The sequence below is a fragment of the Artibeus jamaicensis genome, unplaced genomic scaffold (assembly GCF_021234435.1).
Source record: "Artibeus jamaicensis isolate MK-2021 breed Jamaican fruit bat unplaced genomic scaffold, CSHL_Jam_final contig_76, whole genome shotgun sequence".
In the NCBI taxonomy this organism is placed as follows: Eukaryota; Metazoa; Chordata; class Mammalia; order Chiroptera; family Phyllostomidae; genus Artibeus; species Artibeus jamaicensis.
Window position 1 is genome coordinate 16,837,193 of NW_026521954.1, and position 20,593 is coordinate 16,857,785.

The 20,593-nt window shown below is 41.2% G+C and overlaps 1 protein-coding gene across 4 annotated transcripts in view; it reads right to left on the reverse strand.

The window, feature by feature from the left end:
* The window catches only part of SLIT2 (slit guidance ligand 2), a 318,505-nt gene that overhangs the window by 7,162 nt on the left and 290,750 nt on the right, over positions 1 to 20,593 (reverse strand). For all 4 annotated transcript variants that reach the window (XM_037140744.2, XM_053672435.1, XM_037140742.2 and 1 more), the window contains 4 exons: positions 15,146 to 15,283; positions 14,800 to 15,040; positions 13,197 to 13,327; positions 1,131 to 1,285 (listed from right to left, as the gene is read on the reverse strand). In XM_037140744.2, the coding sequence (XP_036996639.1) occupies positions 1,131 to 1,285; positions 13,197 to 13,327; positions 14,800 to 15,040; positions 15,146 to 15,283 (665 nt within the window). The remainder of the gene's footprint in view (positions 1 to 1,130; positions 1,286 to 13,196; positions 13,328 to 14,799; positions 15,041 to 15,145; positions 15,284 to 20,593) is intronic.

Genomic DNA, 20,593 nt, shown 5'->3' on the forward strand with positions numbered 1-20,593 from the left:
CAAAGACTTTTAACTCTCTCTAAAAACTCAAAAACCCTATCAAAGTGCTAAAATTTTCTATCGCAAATGATTGAAAATAAAAGTGCTCTGGACGTTCAGGGAAAGCTTTGAGGGGGTTGAGAAAATTGTGTAGCAGCCAAAGATTACTATTTTGAAGGGAATGATGTGAACTTCATAAAATACTTGTCACGGTGATGAAATCAGTTACATTGACCTGTAGAAAAGCTTTAGCTTATTTATCTGTAAAATAAGTTAATTTTATCAGTAATTTCACTTCAATTCAATGTGAGTTAATTCAACATTACATGCTTTCTTGCTTCTTTGCCTGAAATGTAAAATTCTATGCCTCCACTTTGTACTGGTCCTTCCCAATAGAGGCAAGAGTAGAAGGTCCCTCCTTTCTCAATCCTCTCTGGGCTGCTTCTGAATCTTGCTCACACTTCTTCCCTCACCTACTCATCTGACTTCTTGATTGGAAATAAAGTCCAAAGTCTTTATTAATCCAAGCCCGAATCCACATGCTGACCCCTCTCTCTTGTTCACTCACAAGAAGAACACAACTAAACAAAATATTGTCTAGTACCCCAATGCAGTTTGCATACTTAGTTTGTATGTTCATTCATTCAACTTCATTAATAATTATCCTGTCATCTACATGACTTAGCAACTGGTGGCCCAAACACTCCCAGCACGATAACAAGTCACGGAAGCTGGAGCGGTCACCTCCTCATGGGAGCTGGCGGAGATCATGCACTCCAGTGGGTATCAAACTCATTTCATCACTTTGTTCACTGTCTGATTTGATCTCTCTCTGCTTTCTTTTCCCCAATACCAGATTAGATAACAAGATGAAATTCTCTGATGTGCACATCACCCAGCAGGTGACAGACACATAGAAACATGAACAATCTTCACCCCAGCGACACATTCAGTCAAAACCAGAGATGGGATCACAAATCGGTCCCTGAACCTCGATCTAGGGCCCTTTCTCTTCTGTCCTTTCTGTCCATCTTTCAGCGACTGATCCCTACTCGTCAGTGACCACAGTACCAGGCACCAGCCACCGCAGAATCAGTCTCTGAGGAGAATCCCTGGGTTTGGGGACCCACTGGGTTTGGAAGAGAGCTTACCTCCTACATAGAGTGGGGAGTCGAAATTCAGAGTGGACTGCTTTGACAAGTTGGTGATGACTTTGGGGCTCCCTCCATCCACGGAGAGGGAGAGGCTCTGATCCAGGGCGAGCAGTTCCACAATGTGAAAGTTTCCATCATTGATCGTCTCCACACTACAGACAGACAGACAAGACAGACAAGCAAAATTGAGATGATGCGTCCATGTTCTTCATGTTAAAGAAGTCACAATAGAAATCACACAAGCCAATAAACACTTCTGAGGAAAAGACACTTCTGTCTAACATTAATGAAGATAAAAACCATTAGTTGATTTAAAAATGAAAGATATTTTTGACGTGATACTATTTCTATCCTTAGGAATAGATATAAGCCTGTTCTTCCATTGGGAGAAGCAGAAAAGACTACATTTTATCACTATCCAGTTATGTTCTCTTAACATATGAAGTCTGTCTGAAAAAGTCCAGTCTTTGTTAATATAATGAGAATGGTTTTCATGACATTGATGTCACCTGGCAGTCAAGGAGAGTGGACTGGAATGCACACGCATGAACAATGATGACTTCACTGTACTAGTCAGTGGTGGGTGGTAGACACTGTTGAGTGAGCATGTGTCCTGGGTGGCTGTTGCATTCAAAATGATGGAACAAGTACAGCCATGAAACTGCACCAATTTTGCATTAAGCTTGAACACTCCTCTGTGGAAACTATTCAGATGATTCAGAAGGCTGCATCTATGGGCAACTGGTGATTGGCAGCTTTATCATGACAATACGTCCACTCATGCATCACGTCTCATACAGAGTTTTTTGGTGAAACATCAAATCACCCAGGTGGCTCAGCCCTGTACAGCCCAGATTTGGAGCCCTGTGACCGCTGGCTTTCTGGCTTTTCCCAAAACCAAAATCACCTTTGAAAGGGAAGAGATTTTGGAACATGGATGGGATTCAAGAAAATATGACAGAGCAGCTGATGGTGGCTGGGACACCTGCGTGAGGTCCCAAGGTACCTACTCTGAAGGGGACTGGGGTGGCATTGTCCTATGTGCAATGTTGTTTGTATCTTGCATCTTCTTCAACGCCTCTTTTTCATAATACATGGCTGGGTACCTTCTGGACAGACCTCATATAGAAATTACAAAAGATACGTGATGTATTTGCTGTTAAATGCCACAAAAGTTGCACTTACTAAGATACTGTTAATCCAAGTTGCACACAGAAGACACAGAACCCACACCGTGTGCAATGCCTTCTACAGACATTAATGGCAGCAGATGAGTGGCATCTGCTCTCCTCATTACTGCACATGCGACTCATTAGAATCAAACGTTCCCAAATACAGGATGATCCAATGTGGGAAGATCACTGCGCTTTTTAAAGCATGTTACTTGATAACGCATATTCTTAATTTCTTTGAATTTTTCAGGGGACCACACATCAAGTGATGCTACTGTGAAGAAGTCCTCTGTTCAGTGGACAGGAGGGAATGACAGACTGAACAGAATGTGGACCAGAGTCACAACCAGGAGTCTAGTGGTGATGGGGGTCCTTCAGTTTTTCTTCTACAGCTTTCCAGGGCAAGGGGTGACCATTACTCCAAAAATTCTGAGGGAGCTGATGAACATTCATAATATGGACAAAAAGATCAAGAAACTTAGATCAATAGAAAACAAAGATTGAAAATAGGATGAAGCTGGGTGCTGTGAGCGAGTAGGTGCTGCCTGGTTTCACAGGGTGGCGGTGAATCTCGTGAGTGTGCTGCAGCCGGAGCAGCGGGAGAAGAGGCCCGAGACATGGGGCCTGGTAGCCACACACTCACCTTCCACCGTGGACGCCAAGCATGGCCGAGCGCCAACTGTGGCCAAAGGCAAATGGTGGATACCAAAAAGCTAATGCAATAGTGTTTTGACTGGAAAGATTTTTTTCAAATGGCTTCAGAATGAAAATATCGAAGTATATGTTAAAGAGATTGGGATACCTAATATTCCCTACACAAGGTGTTTACTTAAATTTCCAGGCATTGGTATTTGAATTTGCAAATAGGTCAAGTCTGGAAAACAACAGAAAAATGCACTGGCATTTCTGCACAGGTCTCACCACGGAAGTCTAATCTTACTCCTCTTTTTCAATTTAATTGCTTACATAGGATAGAAAGGTTTTGTGATTTGATAACACTATAAAGCATTCTGCAGCACTGTGACAACATTTGAGGTTCTCTTGTTTTAAGTGCTTAGAGGAGTCCCTGCTGGAACATTTGATAATCTGTCTCAAATACAATGTTTAAAAAATGTTAGATATGCTAATAAGTATTTCTGCCTTCTACACACTTAATTATCCCTTTGAAATCAACAACAACAAAAAATCCCAGTATACAAGGAAACCATTTGCTAAGTAAAGTTACATTGCAACTATTAATGGTCTTAAATATTAGTTTTCCAAGGGAATATGCTGAATAGTAATATCAGTTGTTAAGTGTACAGATTTTTGATGTCAAATAAATTGGATTTGAATTCAGGCCTTAAAATTTAAAAACTTTGACTTTAGATAAGTTACTTAATTGTTAATAAAGTTCAGTTTTCTCTTTAGTAGATGTTAATAAATATTTACCCCTCTTATGGTAAATTTGAGGGCTATTGGAGATAAATTTTTAAAAACTCAGAGCAAAGCATCCAGCCTATGGAAAGGACAAAGTTCAGTGTTAGATGTCAGTGTCCCTGTCACCAACCCCCCCCCAGTTATCATCTAAAAAATGCCATACTGTCTCAGAACTTTGTTCAGAAAGAAATGAGACCAGTTGTATTTTTAATAATAATTATAAGATTATAGAAACATCATAGCTACTTTGGGGGCATATCTTGTTCCAGTTACTAAAAGTTTTAGGTACAGCATTAAAATAAAGATAGAGAAGATAGTGGCCAATTGCTTTTTCTTTGTGATCACACACAACTCTCAAAGTGGTTTTTTATGAATGTTCCATGAACACTGACTGTAATTAAGTTATAGATATTAATAACAAGGTCCCCCGTTTCCTTTACAATTGTAGAAAGAAGACCCCTATGTATTGGGGAAGGGGTTCTGGGTCAGACAACGGTTTTGGACAATCAGTCCAGGCATGTCATCATGGATGGTGATGTTCGATGCAGTACAACTGAGCAGCAGGAGCCATGTATACTTATTTCTGTATGCATTCGTGTATCCACTAAGGTGTCTGGTGTAGAGTAGATGCTCAGTAAATACATGGTAAGCAATAAAATATAAGGGAGATGCATTAAGTATTATGTGTATAATTTTTTCAGTAATACTAACTGGATAATAGTTAAAGATAGTCAAGAAACTTCAAGTGTTCGAGCACAACATCAAAAAATTTTATTTTATTTTTACTTATTAAAGACTTTATTTATTTATTTTTAGAGAAATGGGGAGGGAAGAAGAAAGAGAGGAAGAGTAATCAATATGTGGTTGCCTCTCGCGTGCCCCCAACTGGGGACCTGGCCCACAACCCTGGCCTGTGCCCTGACTGGGAATTGAACTGGTGACCCTTTGGTTCATAGGCCAGCACTCAATCTACTGAGCCACACCAGCTAAGGCTAAAAAAAAAATGTATTTTATTTAAAATATTGGAGTTTACAGTGGTCATATCCTGAAGGGCAATGCTGGGAGATGAACCTTGTTTGGCTTGTTCTCAGTCCCATTAGATGTGTGACATCGGATCCGTGACTTCAGGTAGTTTTTCTCTGCTTTATTTTCCTCATCAGAAAAATGTGAATCATAAGACCAAAGAATTACATAGCATACACTATGAGCCAGGTACTGTTCCAAGAATTTTACATGTATTAACTCATTTAAGACTCATAACAACTCGAAGATTTGGGCACTGAGGGTATTCAAGGCAGCACTGCCAACGGACACATGGAGTTAAAGCCAGGTGGCCTGGCTCTCGAGGATGTGCTTTTGATTATTATGTCTCACTTCTGAAAAACAGCCCAAAAGGAAAGAGTAACTAGCACTCTACAATCATCACATGTTCTCACCACAAACAGGCCTTCAATAGGTGATTTCGCTCCAAACAGCCCAGGAACAAAATTCTATGGAAAACAACCTTGTGTGAGGATTGCACGACTTTGGCATTTACTAAACATCGAGGAAGTGTAAAAATAATGTAGTAATCTTATGACGAGAGTCTGAATTCAGTGAATGTTTGAGAGTGCATCTAAAGAACAGAGATGTGAAAGTTGGATTTGGGTTTAATTTTCCAAATTATACGTAAAATTCAGACTGACTTAGGTTTTTCTCCTCCCCAAAGCTTTAAGTGTCCAGTCTGATGATTCCAGAACTTGGCAAGAGTTACCCCCGAGCTTAATTCCATTTCTAGTTCCCTATAATGAAGACCTCACTCTGGTCTTTTCATAGGTATTGTAAAATTAATATTTTTAGATTTTTTTTTTTTGGTTTTTAAGGTGGCATCGTGTGTTTAGGGCCTGAGGAGAAAATGTGAGAGCTAAGAGTGTTCTAAATTGGTGTCCCACGCTGTCTTGTAAAGCATGTGACAGGCTGGGGGATGACCAGGCATGACCTTTGAAAATAGAAGCAGTGACCAACACACCGGCTGCAACACAATAGAAATGAGCCGTCATTGATTTTACTGTCTATCACAGTCATTGCCTGCCTATCTGCTCCCAATGCATGACGTCCTTTCGGGTTCAGAGGAGTATTGATGAACCCTCTCTCAGTCCTCTCTAGGGAGCTGTACCTTTGACAACTCACAGAAGTCACAAGCGAACCACTTAACAGCCAGCCCTTTCACTGGGAACGTAAATTGCCTTTATTATGTAATTCGGGTCTGCTACACTCATCTGTTACCTGAGCTTTTATTTTCTTGAATTTCTGAGTGGCTGTATAAAAACAAAGCAGTTACTCAATGATGTCTTGTGGTGTGCTAAGGAGGAAAGATTTAAAGACTTGGGCTTAAAAGAGGAGAGCTTTTAATTTGCCTCAGATTTTCTTAATTTACGCAGGACACGTTAACAATGGCTTTTATATTTCTATGTCAACCATAAATCTTAAGTTATTTCGGTAACTTAATAAAAAGATAGAGTTCACTTTGTTAGGCAAGGTACAGTTTTTTGCTTTAAAAATATAAAGTATCTGTTGGCATATTCTGTGCAATGAAATAGGAATATACGAAACAAGACAAATTCAACAACTGGTCACCTCATTTTGATCTTTAGGCTGAAGATACTTCAACTGTGAAGTGGGATGGTAATGAAGAATTTCCCTGACTACCTCTTTTAAATCAAAAGGAATGGGAGGCCAAACAGTATTAAAAGTCTTTACATATATGCATAAGAGTCTTCATAGGATATTTAAAAAATAATGAGTTTATCAAGTAAAGTTATATTTTAACCAGTACTTTGGAAGCAAATTAATGAAAATGCCCTGAAATTGAAAGTGACTTCTAAATACAGTGAGAGTCACCTGTAAGACAGTAACATTTGCACTTGGGTATTTACTCTTCAGGATCTGGATATTGGAGCATGAAGAATACCCATAAGCCACCATCACTGCCGATCATTGTGAGCCTACTGTGTGCCTAGCACTACAATAGGAGCTTTACACTTGTTACTTCCGATTCTCTCAAACACACGTGAAAAATGGATCGAAGTCCAGTTGCTCAGATGAGAAAATACAAGCACAGAGAGGTGAAGTAACTTCCTCCAAGTTATAAAGCTGGTAAATAGTGGTATCTTCCCCTATGGCATATCAAGAAGAGTTGAGACTTATCTTGGAAATGAGAAGACCACATTGACTCAGTTTGTCCAAAGAGACCTGATTCTTTCTTTTTCTCTTTCTTTCTTTCTTTCTTTCTTTCTTTCTTTCTTTCTTTCTTTCTTTCTTTCTTTCTTTCTTTCTTTCTTTCTTTCTTTCTTTCTTTCTTTCTTTCTTTCTTCTTTCTCTCTTCCCTCTCTTCTCTCCTCTTTCTTTCTTTCTTTCTTTCTTTCTTTCTCTTTCTCTTTCTTTTCTTTCTCTCTCTCTCTCTCTTTCTTTCTCTCTCTCTCTCTCTCTCTTTCTTCCTTCCTTCTTCTTATATTATTTATTTTTTTTAGTCTAAGCCTGTAGGGTGCACAACTTGGAGGCTACGTGGTGAACCAGCCCCAAGGAGTCAGCAGGAGAAAGTCCTCTGGAGTTGTGCACATCCCCTAAATACCGAAGCTGATGTGTGCGTGACATAATCCTGTACTTTTATAAGATATTTATCTGGTTTTCCAGTTTTGAACAGTAGTTAACTATGTTTCCAAAGAATCTGTTTGGTTTGGAAAATGGCATTAATTTGAATATAAGGAAAGAAGCATACCATTTCCTACTTAAAAAAAATGTTTTTGACAGCCCTGGCTGGTGTAGCTCAGTGGATTGAGCATGGGCCCACGAACCAGAGCATCACAGGTTCAGTTCCCAATCAGGGCACATGGCTGGGTTGTGGGCCAGGTCCCCAGTAGGGGGTTGTAAGAGGCAACCACACATTGATGTTCCATTCCCTCTCTTTCTCCTTCCTTTCCCCTCTCTCTAAAAATAAATAAAATCTTTACATAAATAAAAAAAATGTTTTTGACTATCTAGATGAAAACAAAGGCACTTTGAAAGGCAATCAATTATCAGCCTGCTTGAGAAAAACATGGGTTGCCCCATTCCTGTCTGAGGGACTATTGCTGATATTAGCTCTGAGTTTAGACTGTCACTCACTCATTCCTGGCACTATTGCCGAGTCCCTTTTGATGCAATTCTCTAAGCAGTGTAAAAACTAGGTATGTGTGGGACATGTGTGATATCTACATTCATTCACTTGTCCGGCAGTTTATGTCATCCCAGTGGTTGATTGATTAGGTCCCTTAGACAGCAGGGTGCTGACAAATGATCAATGAGTGGCTGTCTGAAATAAAAAGAGCCTGGATTTTTACAGATTCCTGTGGTGGAAATCCTCCCAATGTGGCTGTATTCAAGGCCAACGTCAAACACAAGGTCGTGGAACATAGACAGGAGAAGAGGTTCACGCCCAGAGCTCTCAGAGACAGCCCAAACATAATCCTTTTACAAAAGTGGTTCTGAAATTATGATCACTGTAAACTTACAGAAACACAAATTCAGGGGCCTATCTGTCATCTGAGCCCAAAACGAGAGGCGGAGCCGCATAATCTGTGTCCTAACACACCTTTCAGGAGATTCTGAGGAATGCTGTTTGGAAACAATTGCTCCACACCACCTTGTTAGCAGTTAGCACGTCTGCTAACTGGAACTACAACTTTCTGAAGTCAGATGCGAGAAATGAAATGAGAAGATGTGCATGCTACTTTAGTTCTACTGGGAGAGGAACAATGACTACATCTTGAATTTTCTTAAACACACTTAAGCTCTGTGAACTACTCCCTGTAGACACAATTCTAGGAGATAATGGTTCTCCTACAGATTCATTTGAGACAGTAATTGGCATCTTAAATGAAACTTTTTAAAGCAAATAAAAAGTCCTATAGAAACAATAGCCTACTGTGTGACTATTTTCCTTTAATTGAGTCGGATTTTATTTTACTAAACTCCGTTTCCACCAATGTTGACAAAAGACCACACAACTGAAAAGATGCAGCTGTTGTACCAAGTGATTCGTGTATGCGATGTTCCAACATCACATTACAGAGTCCATAATTTGGAAAAAGAGTTTCCTGAAGCTACCTTTCATAATATAAAATTATGCAATTAAATTGAACTTAAACTGTACATATTCTCTGAGGTAAGAATAAATAAAAATACCTCTTTTGAAAACATTGATATAGTTTACTTTTCTAATGTTAAGTAAAAACACATTCAGATTTGAAAATTTAATTCAACCCAACGAAATGTGTATTAAGCAATGGTGTTGTCAATGGGTTCTGCTATAATGGTGGGGAAGGGTACCTTTCACCACAGGTCCCATTCTAGCAAAGCCTGACCCAGGCCAGAAGCATTCGGATAACTGTCAGAACATTAGTAGGAGCAGAGTTAAGGCTTGAGACAAATTTCAAGCTGACAATGAAGGACGGAGAAAGATTGAGAAGAACCCCACTCCCCTTCCGATGCCCGAGGACTTGGGGGTGCTGCTCAGTGAAGTCAGGAATGAGGCAGCGGCACAGGTTTGGGGGAAGCAAAGGAAAGGCACTCAGTTCCAGACACTCTGAAACGGTCCCAACAGGTACCATTTTTACTATTTGGTATGCATTGCTGTACACGTCTTACATGTGTCAAATCATAAAGTTCTTACTACAGTCCCCCAAAGACGAAACTATGATCACGTATGACCACTGACCAGGTGAGGCCCGGAGTCCTTATGCCATTTGCTGAGGGCACACAGTTAATAGGTGGCAGAGCTGGGACCCAAATGAAGGTGGACTGCTCTGGGACACCTGCTCTTTTTCATCACTTCAGTTTTCATTTTGAGTGACAATAATGTTCCAGTGGTTGGCAAATGGAAATGGTATAACATGGTATTCATATACAAGTCTTGCTTCCACCCTACTCTTTCCTCTCTATCCTTGTTCGCCCGTGCAAATGCAAGGAGATAAATATACAAAAAATTTATCCATGTTTGACACTGTTCTGCCTTGCTTTATTATTTTTTTTAGTTGAGCAATATACCTTGAAAATCTTTCACTGTAATATATAGAGAAACTCCTCTTTCCTTCCCAACCTTCATCCCTTTTCTTTTTACTGGTACATTCCATTTTGTGGCTGCACCATGCATAGTTTGTTTAGATAGAAATTTGGGTTGTTTCCCAGCCTTTGTTTTTACAGCCAGCGACACAGATAATTACCTGGCACACATATTATTTCCAGGCCTTCAGCTATCTTTGCAGGATCAACTCCCCAAGGTGGGTTTTTATAGGTGAGAGGACAAGTGTACTTGTATTTTTGATAGATATTTTCAAAATGCTCTCTGTAGACATTGTAAAACAACCTGTACTTCTACTCCTAATGTATAAGGACTGAAGGTACACTTTCAACTGCCTACAATACTCCACAGAAAAAGATACCAGAAAAACATTCCTGTATTGTTAGTGGGTAGATGAGAACGAAGACAATGTGAGTGAGCGAGGACACAGTGTAGTTTACAATCTGATATTCAGAAAGACCTCATGGGGCGGGTGCTATATTATTCTTTACGGAAATGATTCCAAGGCACAGAAAATTAAGTACCTTGCCTGAGTTTACATACCAGCAATTGGCCAAGCCTAGATCTGAATACATATCTTAGCCACTACGATTCTTACTTATCAAATACTATATACTCCTAGTATATTGAAATAATTTCATTGTTCTCTATGGTCTCAATTACATGAAAGTATTTTTCTATTCCAAATCAGAGTATTAATATATTCATATTACATATACATATAATCCATATTGATCAATCCATTCATCAAACTATCACCTTTATTTGAATTTTGGTAAGTGTTGTTTCTTTTCTTTTCCTTAAAAATACAACTTTTCTTCATTGCTGTGCTGCAAACCAAAGAGCCAGAATTAGCAGCTATGCTTTCCCTGGACCTCTGGTTCACACCGAAAAGTGTGCCGTGTGGTATCCTTCTTCTACATAAGAGCCATGGGTATGCATTATTGTTTGTTAGGCAAACATGGTAATGAAGATAAACTCAAAATAAACTCTTTACAGTAAGTCATCATTAGGATATAATTACTTGGGTTTCTACAACTTTTCGAGAAATACTTTAAATATATATATTTTGTGAATACCAGATTTAATAAGCCAACCTCAAGAACTTTTATTATGGCTTCTGAAAATTTTCTGCTGTTGCACGGCATGAAATAAAACAAAAATAATCAAAACCAAAAGGGAACCACAAAATCCACTTTCTGACATCTTTTTACTGGCCGACGCAAATCTAGGCTCTGTGATGGAAGGCCTCGCGATCTCTGTGGCCTTGGCACTGACTCACTTCCATTTGGGGATGAACTAACGGCTGCATTACTCTTGGAAACCAATCATTATGCATTTGTTTCCACGTTGTAAATGTTCCCAAATGGGTTAGCTCACCACCAAAAGGGTTCTGGTCATGGCTGCAAATGGCATTGACTTTCCTAGAACTTCCATGAAGGATCAGATAGGATGTGAAGGCTTTTAAAGCACACTGATATATATGTGTGCATGTATGCACATATGTGTATATATATACAAATATATATACACACATACACATATAATAATATCAATGATATAAAGGTCAGTGTCTCCACTTAGTTCTAACCAATGCCCAAAGATTGGTTGCCAAGCTTCAAGCTTGTTTGGCCCATTAGCTGCATTGTATTCACTACCAATGGTATTTTTAAATAATGTGAATCAATATTTAAGGGAAAAAAACTTCATGGCTAAAAAAAGTTCAATTTCTGCCTTTGCTTGAACAATCTGGAGTTGCACAGACCCACGCTTTTGCGAGGAAGCACCAGGGAGGGCTGAGTAGGTGCAGTGCAGCCCTGAGTGGACAAAGGTGTGCTTTAGGTTTGCTCCAGACACAACCACGCCTATGACATTGTCACACCGAGGCTATCTGTAAGAGAGGAATAGGTCTCTGAAAAGTTAGGTCTCTTCCAAAGTAACAGGATGAGAACACATTCTTTTCTTTCAACTGGTCCATTTAGTTCTTTCGAGTTACTGACTGCCCAAGAAACACTGCCTGCATAAGGTTTCATAACCCTGCTCTATTTCCCCATGGGGAGAACTAGGTACCTTTTCTGCAGGATGATGGAGCTAGTGTTGAGACCCCCCCAGAGGGGCTCTGAAGGTTAGCCTGATGCAAAAAAGTACACTTCCAGCAACATTTATGCCCCATGAATACCATCCCTTTTACATCGCTAACATATCATCAATAGCATTAAATTATTCTTTAAAAAACCTTCCAAAATGAGTAAGACTACCAACACATATTGTGTGCATCCATTGATTTATTACATGAAAGCTCTCGAGGGCAGGGGTTTTGTTCTTAAAGGTTTAGAACAGGGCCTGGACCATAGTAGATGCTCAATAAATATGTGTTGCATAGATAGTAACTTTAAATTACTCACTGTGCCAAGTTTCTCTTGCAGTTATTTTTCAAGAGCCACTCTGCCTGGGTCTTTACCCTGCTCGGAGCCCTGGGAGACTCCTGTGTGGCTTATGTTACAGGGATCAGTGGATTCTTTGTGTTCTGGTCTCTGACTTGACCAAAGGGAAGCACTGGGCAGGAGACCATTGGGAGGAACGGTCCTTCTCTGAGAGCTGACTCCACTGAGGGTTTCAGCCTCCATCCTACAGTCCTCTCCACAGTTCTTGGATTTCCACAACAGCTGCCTCCTTCTGCTCCCTCAACCATATGGGTGGTAGCAGCATCCCCAGTTTTTAGCCCCAGTTTAATACGCTCTCCCTACCAAGCTTTGTAAGTACAGGTACCCCTGCTTTTTGAATTCACTTTACAGCCACTTTGCAGAAGGTACTGCATTAGTACCCGTGTTCCCTAATAAAAAGAAAGGAGTCTGGCCAAAGGAATGTGAATATAAGACTCTTCTGCTTTGCTTTTAGAAAGTGAAAATAGCATTTGTTTTTCAGAGAGAGTGTGTAGGCACAGTGTGCCCCCAGAGCAGTGACAGTGGGACCGAAAGCTCCTCCCGTGGGAACCACACTCCGCATCTCAGCGCCCAGCCACCCTAGAATGGCACTGTGTCTGTGAGCACCTGTGCTCTCTCTCCTTGTATTTGGTACACCCTTCAGCAGGTGGGGCCTCAGGCGACTGTTTCCGCTTCACTCCATCTCAGTTTGCTAAAGGTTTCCCAAGGCCACTCCGCTTTGGGGTAACGGGGAGACCCAGAGTCCTGTTAGAAATCTCGCCTGCAGTTAGTCATCTGACTCCGGTACACTGTCTGTTCCTGCCAGGCCCCTCACGCACTGATCACAGAGCCTGCCCACTTATTCCCTCCCCTACCCGTGACGAAATAATGGAGAAGCAGTTCTCCAGTAAACAGTTGCTTTCACCTTTACCAGTAACCGAGAAATCTTCACCTGTAAATGGCAGAAGCCGGGTGAGAGCCGGTGTCATAGCTGGCACGGACACGCCCCCGGTAGAGTTCCACCGCAATGTGGTCTTTGTCCCCCTTGTACAGGAGGATCCCGCTGTCTTTGTCTGTAGCAATCTAGGAGGAAGGACCCTTATGTTAGCAGCATGCGTGGTCACCAGGACACACTTCATCCAAAGAAACGAGACTGCTGAGTGAAGGCTCTTTACTACGGTTTAGTTTTTGCTTATGGCTATGAGAAAATACTTAACGCACCTTGAAATTATTACTTGCAAGATAACTTAGTCTAAATTACTCTGTTGCAAATAAATTCCTAAAGAAGTTTAAAAGGTGTTTCTTTTTTCCATTCGTAAGCATATTTTTATTCCTTCTATACATACAGGCAATGACAAAGCTTAAAGATGCATGTCCCATAAAACATGCAGAAATGAGGAATTTACATACATAATTTATACTTCGGGAAATTAAAGTCGAAAAATATTTTCCACATCATTATGGTGCACAGGGTTTGAAGTAAATCAAGCTTTCCCCCTTAGATTTCAAACTATATTTTCTCAGCAGAAAATGATAAAATCTAATCAAGAATAAACTGGTCATGTTTCTGCTCTGTTGAAAAAGAACAATAACAAATACTCAAGTAAGCGCCATTGGATGGGCTTGAACTTGCTCTTCTGGAGCTTTTCACTCTCCTGCTCATTTGGCCTTGTTCATGGCACACGTGAAATGTGACTGCACTGAGCAAGACTGTTTTTCATAGTTCATATAAAGCAGCAAATTCTTTACAGTTATGGCATGAAAAGAGGGACCTCTCTGCTTCATCCTGCTTTCTGGCTTTTTCTGGCTTTTGAAGACTTTGTTCTGTAAAAGTCAGGGCAGTCAGTGCTCGCTACTTCTCATGACAACCCAATGTGGCGAATGCTGGAAGGCAGGAAGACTTTTTTTTTAATACAATAACTGTCTTGTTTGCAGGGTCCTCTTCCTCATGACATCTAAAGAACCCCACCCCTCACTGGAGTGCCAGGGTAAACCAAATACGGTGAGGGGTCTACAGGAAGTAGGCTAACCCATTTGAGTTCAAAACATTAAAACATTTTGCTTTCCGGATAAACAAACGCACAGACCCAACCCGCCCCATGTCACCTACATGGACTGATGACCTCTAATCTAGTCTAACTTTGTCTATGGAGATCTGAATCCCTGACTCAAAGCTACTCGGTGACTTGGTGGAAAGACTAGCAATAAACCTGAGTTTGTTTGTTTTGTGCCCATCCTCAAAGGTTATGCATGAAAAGTGAAAAGACGCCCGCTGAGATTTTGCCATAGTGCGTTCTGTCCCATCTGCTTTCTCCTCAGCTGCACGTTCTCTAAGAAAAGCCTCCCTGTGCAGATTCTGAATAGCAGAGAAAAATACAAATGCTGGAGAAAAGACAGAAGCTTTCACTCGGTGAGCACGGCCTGTCACTGTGTTCTGCTGTCTGTAACTGTCTGTGAGGAAGTCCTGTCACTCACAGAGTACCATGGATGTGTGTGCTGTAAACCTGAATTTGGCTTAAGAGGAAATTAGCTCTTGAGAGCACTGGAAATCTTACCTGAAGTGTGATGTTTGTTTGAGGCTGAACCTTGGCTGAAGGAATTTGAAGGTAGGACTCTTTGTTTACAAAATTCACACTAACTAGCTTCTCACACTTCTCCCCCTGGTAGCCAGGCAAACACTGGCATATGGGCTCATTCATCCTGATGATGCACTCGGCCCCATTCTGGCAGTCAAAATTATCACAGGGGCTGGTCCGCGGGAGGACCATGGGTGGGGAAAATTCACAGAACAGGCCGCTAAAGAAAGACAGACATATGTTGGTTAGGTTTCCCTTAATTGCCAGTGCGAACAGAGTCCTGTGAGACCCAACTCTGCGCACAGATGCCTGTTGTTCCTTTTACCTGTAACCATCGGGGCAGGTGCATGTATAGCCATTTACCGCGTCCGTGCATCGGGCTCCGTTTTTACACTTGTGATCTTGGCAGTCGTCGAAATCCACGTCACAGTGCTCACCGATGTATCCTGGGGTGCAGTCACATCTGTGTGAACAAGCAGGGAAAGGGGTTCAAACCCAACTGTGCCAAAGTGCCAAAAACAGCTGCATTCATCTGGAAAAAGATGGCACCGCCTTTAAAAGCATATGTCTTTCCTTTACATTCCTTGCTCTAGGGGACATATCAGTAAAGAAGTTGCTGCGTGAAATATCTGAGATTTTCTTGCCAATGTTCTCCTCTAGGACTTTAATGGTGTTATGACTTACATTTAAGTCTTTTATCCACCTTGAATTTATTTTGGTGTATGGTGTAAGTCTGTGCTCAAGTTTCATTTTTTTGCATGTAGCTGTCCAGTTCTCCCAACACCATTTGTTGAAGAGGCTATCTTTACTCCATTTTATGTTACTGCCCCCTTTGTCGAATATTAATTGACTGTAGAGAGTTGGGTTGATTTCTGGGCTCTCTGTTCTGTTCCATTGGTCTATGTGCCTGTTTTTATGCCAGTACCAGGCTGTTTTGATTACAATAGCCAAGAGTTGGAAGCAACCTAGGTGCCCATCAGTAAATGAATGGATCCAAAAATTGTGGTACATATACACAATGGAATTCTATGCTGCAGAGAGAAAGAAGGAGCTACTACCCTTTGCAACAACATGGATGGAACTGGAAAGCATTATGCTGAGTGAAATAGGCCAGGTGCTGAAAGACAAATACCATATGATCTCACCTTTAACAGGAAGCTAAACAACAAAACAAACAAGTAAGCAGAAAAAAAGAACCCAAAAAACAAAGACACTGAAATAGAGAACAAGGGGATAGTGACCAGAGGGGAGAAGGAAGGGAAGTTAAGGGGAAAAAGGGGGAGGGATTTGGAGGAACAAATAGGAAGGACACAGGGACGAGAACTAAGGGGGGGGGAGGAAATGGGAGGGAGGTGGGGAGCAAGGGGCAGGGGAGGCTGGGATGGGAAAAATAGACAAAAAACTGTACTTGAAAAAAAAAATTTTTCCTACTCATTATTTTTCTAAAAAGAAATTTTGTGTACAGTGAGACAAAAATACATATTCCTTTTTCCATTTTCGATAAGTAAAAAAAAAAAAAAGCATATGTCAACAGGCGCACAGAGCCCCCAGATGAAAGGAGGCCTAGGAAACAGTGCTGGTCTGCAAAGCATCCTATGGCTTCTCACTGTGGTCTGGCAGAGGAGTGGGGCTTTCATCGCCCCGATGAGAGTGAGGGTCCACAATCCAAATAGGAACACAATCATTGCACCAGGGTTGCTGCCTTCTGTCCACCATATTTGCTTTCCTACTTTCCTCCTCCCTTTCTCTTTCTCTCCTCCATTCCCTCTACCCTTCCTTTTTTTGTCTCTTCCTTCTTCCCTTCTTTCCCTACTTTATTTGCCTACAGGGTCTTCTATTTGCAGCTCTAATTTGTTGGGAACCGCTTTGCCTGGTTTCAGGAGTTGTAACTGCTCCCTGTGGATAAGGCTGAGTGAGTGACCTTCAGACTGTGAGCCACTAAGGAGACAAAGCTTATCTTCTTGGCAGGAGCAATACTTCTGCTTCATCTATCTCTGCCCCAAATGCTTGGTTGGTTAGTCAGTGACCAGTAAGACCCCTTAGAGGACAGGCAACCTAAGCCAGACATGATCACTTGGGAGGCCCTCAAGGAAGGACTTGGGGGGCTGCAGCAAAGGGGGAGTGATGGACCCTCACCAGCTATTCTGACATAGCCCAAATCCCCATTTCCATCTGGGAGAAGCACTTCCTGGCTCTAATCCACTTAAGCCTAAAAACCTATGATAGGGAAGGCGGTGTAGCCCTTTTTTGGCTAGAGTGGGATTGGGGTGATCGGGCATAAGAAAGAGTTCCTAAAAGTCCTGTGAAACCTGCTTTGTTTAGAATTCTCTCATTTAAATGATAAGGGTCCAAGCAAAAAGTTTATTCCTCAAAGTTTTATGGCTCTTTAGCTATCTGACCCTGGCTGAGAATAAGCCCTCAGAGTTCCTTGAATGCTATCTATTGTTTGATCCTTACCTGTATTCTTGTGCAAAACGAACCCAATAAAAGCCCATTTAGGAAAAGGCTCTTGGTCCTTCTCCTGTGAGAGATTGACCACCTTTTCTCCCCAAGCAGATCATGTCTTGGCAGTTTTATTTTCACCTGTGGAAGATGGGAGGACTTGCTGGCAAAGTTGCCCCCACACTAATTGACTTTTGACGCTGAGATGATAAAATTGCTCTGTTGTCAAATTTACTAAAAATATTAAGCAATTTTTAAATGTATAACATTTAAAAAACTTTCTAGCCGAGAATAAATACATTGGAATAAAATATATTTTTGTGAAAAATTACGTTAATACTGGATACCCTAACTCATCCTAAATCCAGATAATCATTGTGCCCGAATGGGGCTGACCTAATGGGGTGGGGCATGGGAACCATAACTTGGGGGCCAGACTCTGGGACAGCTTCTCGGCCTGCTCCTCTGGGGCTGCGGGGGCAGAGGGGTCTTGGCTGCGCTGAGGGTGAAGAACCAACGATAATAGGCTGCTGTTGCTGTCCTTTGAGCACTTCCTCTTTGCCACACCCTGTGCCTTACATGGACTTATTGAATGCTCTGCCCAGCCTGTGACATTGATGCTATCTCTACTCCACCCTGCGGGTGAGGAACTAAAGGACACGCTGATTAACTACCTTACCCAAGGACATTCAACTTGTAGGTGCCGCTGCCAGCAACTGAACCCAAACAATCCAGCGAGGGAGCCTGGACTGCTGTATGTGCTGTTGGATAATTCTACAAGGGTTCTCTGCAAAACCTGTCTTGCTCGTGCTGACTATTGGAATCTCTGGCCGTGACACCAAGGACCCAGGACTTCCAAGCCACCTGAGGGAAAGCAGTTGGCGAGTACGGTGGTTTTTAAACTATGCATTGTGGAGCTGCAGGGACCATGGAACCCTAAAGACACGGCCATGGCAGGGGAGGGGTGCTTCTGGTAGCTTCCTTCCACCCTCCCTCTGCCTCCAACCTTCTCTGATTGCAATTTATTGGTTTTATGCATTGGGCTTCCATGAGTATTTCTGTTTTGGGTTCCCTGACTTCAAAAAACAAACCAGGGAACTACGGGTTAACTTTACAGAATTTGGGCTTTGCTGTTAGACACAACTGGGTTCATACACTGGCCTTATCTTTAAGTGTATGTTGTCTTGGCCAAGTTACTTAATCTAAGTGTTCATATGTAACATATAAAAAATAAAATAACTTCCATTGTATAGGTTTGTTAAATGATTAAGTAAAAACGCTACCTGTAAAGCAATTAGAATAGTGTTTGAAATATAAAGCATGATCAATAAATGGTAGGCATTTTAAAAATGATTCTACTAAGTCTATCAAAGTCTTTATGGTTCCGCTGTAGCAATTACCCACTTTTCTATTTCAAAGCCATCAGGGTTTAAGTGAATGAGGATAATTGAAAACACCAATGTGGATGTGGACATTACTGAATGCCAGGAGTTTTGTCTGCAAATGCAAAATCTGGATGTAAGAGTTGCTGGAGAACTGATGAATTAAAATAAATGGAGTAACACAGAGACCTGAAGCTCTGCATGTATGAATTAAGAAATAAAATGAGCTCACTGCATAAGCATGCTTGCCCTAGAGCCAGCGGTTTTAGTTCTAAATCATAACAATGCAAAGTAAACAAGTCTGAAGTTAAATGGATCCTAAGTGGCCACAGACATTCTCAGATAGATGGACAAGCACCAAGAAGAGAGCTCCCGCCCACGTTAATGCAAGCCGGGCTAAAGTGCTGAGCACTAAAAGGAAGAAGAGATGCTTTGAAACATTCTGAATTATTTATCTGAGAAAAGGAATCAAAGTAAAAGATAAGAGAACCATACATTCACCATAGTGGCTGTCTAAGAGCTATTTCATATTCTCTTCTCTAGAAATATCATTTTTCAAGCCCACTGGAACTTAGAGTTACATTATGACCAACTTTTTCTTTGTCTTTCTTTTGCTCCTCAGACCTCATTTGAAAACAGGGAGAAACTATCTAATTAGAAATTCCTTAAAGCCTGTATTATCAATAAGAGCTATCATATTCCCTCAACTCCATCATCTGTCAAGGAGTGAGGAGGAAAGCATCGACTATAAACTACACTGTTTGCAAGCCCAAAAGCTGACTAAGTAAGATGCATGCTTGAAAATACTGCTTATGGCATATCATGCTCTAAAAATATCTCAAAGCAATTTAGGAGATTTATGAGGTATATAATAAGCTGGAGAAGTAAAACCAACTCTCTTAGCTTAGTAATAAGAAAATGAAGTTGAAGGAACAGTACAACTTGTCCAAACAACGTTTGTCAGTAGAGATTTTTTTCTTCAGCAGCATCCATCTAGTTTTGGTTTTTAAGTCCAGTTTTCTTAGAAGTGCCTGCCCCACAATGTTCGGTTCTGTGTCTGTGGGAGTGATGGGACATGCTGTGACTTCACCTGGTTTTTGCTAAGCTACATCCAGCTGTAAACAAGCTCACACATTCCTGCTGAAAACTCCTAACCCATAATCCTGTAAGCTCTACTCTTAAGAGTGTGCAACCTCAAAAAGTTTAAAAAAACAGAACTACCTTATTTTTTAAAATATTTCATTTATTTATTTTTAGAGAGGAGAAGGGTGGGAGAAAGAGAGAGAGAGAGAGAGAAACATCAATGTGTGGTTGCCTCTCATGCACACCCCTCTGGGGGCCTGGCTTGCAACCCAGGCATGTGCCCTAGACTTGGAATTGAACCGGTCGCCCTTGGTTCGCAGGCCAGTACTCATTCCACTGCACCACACCAGCCAGGGCCAGAACTACCTTATGACGCAGGAATTCCACTTCTGGGTATTTATCCAAAGAAATCCAAAACACTAATTCGAAAAGATACATGTGCCTCCATGTTTGCCGCTGTATTATTTACAATAGCCAAGACATGGAAGCAGCCTAAATGCCCATTGATAGAGGAAGGGATAAGGAAGATGGAGCACATATATATACAAAAGAATCTTACTCAGCCATGAAAAGAATGACATCTTACCATTTGTGATGGCATGCATGGATCTAGTGGGTACTATGCTAAGTGAAATAAGTCAGACAGAGAAACACAAATACCACACGATTTCACTTATATGTGGAATCTAAAGAACAAAATAAACAAACAAAACAGAAACAGAGTCAAAGATACAGAGAACAAACTGATGGTTGCCAGAGGGGTGGGGGTTTCAGGGACGGAGTGAAAAAGCTGAAGGAATTAAGAAGTACAAATTGGTAGTTACATAGTCATGGGATGTGAAGTACAGCATAAGACGTACAGTCAA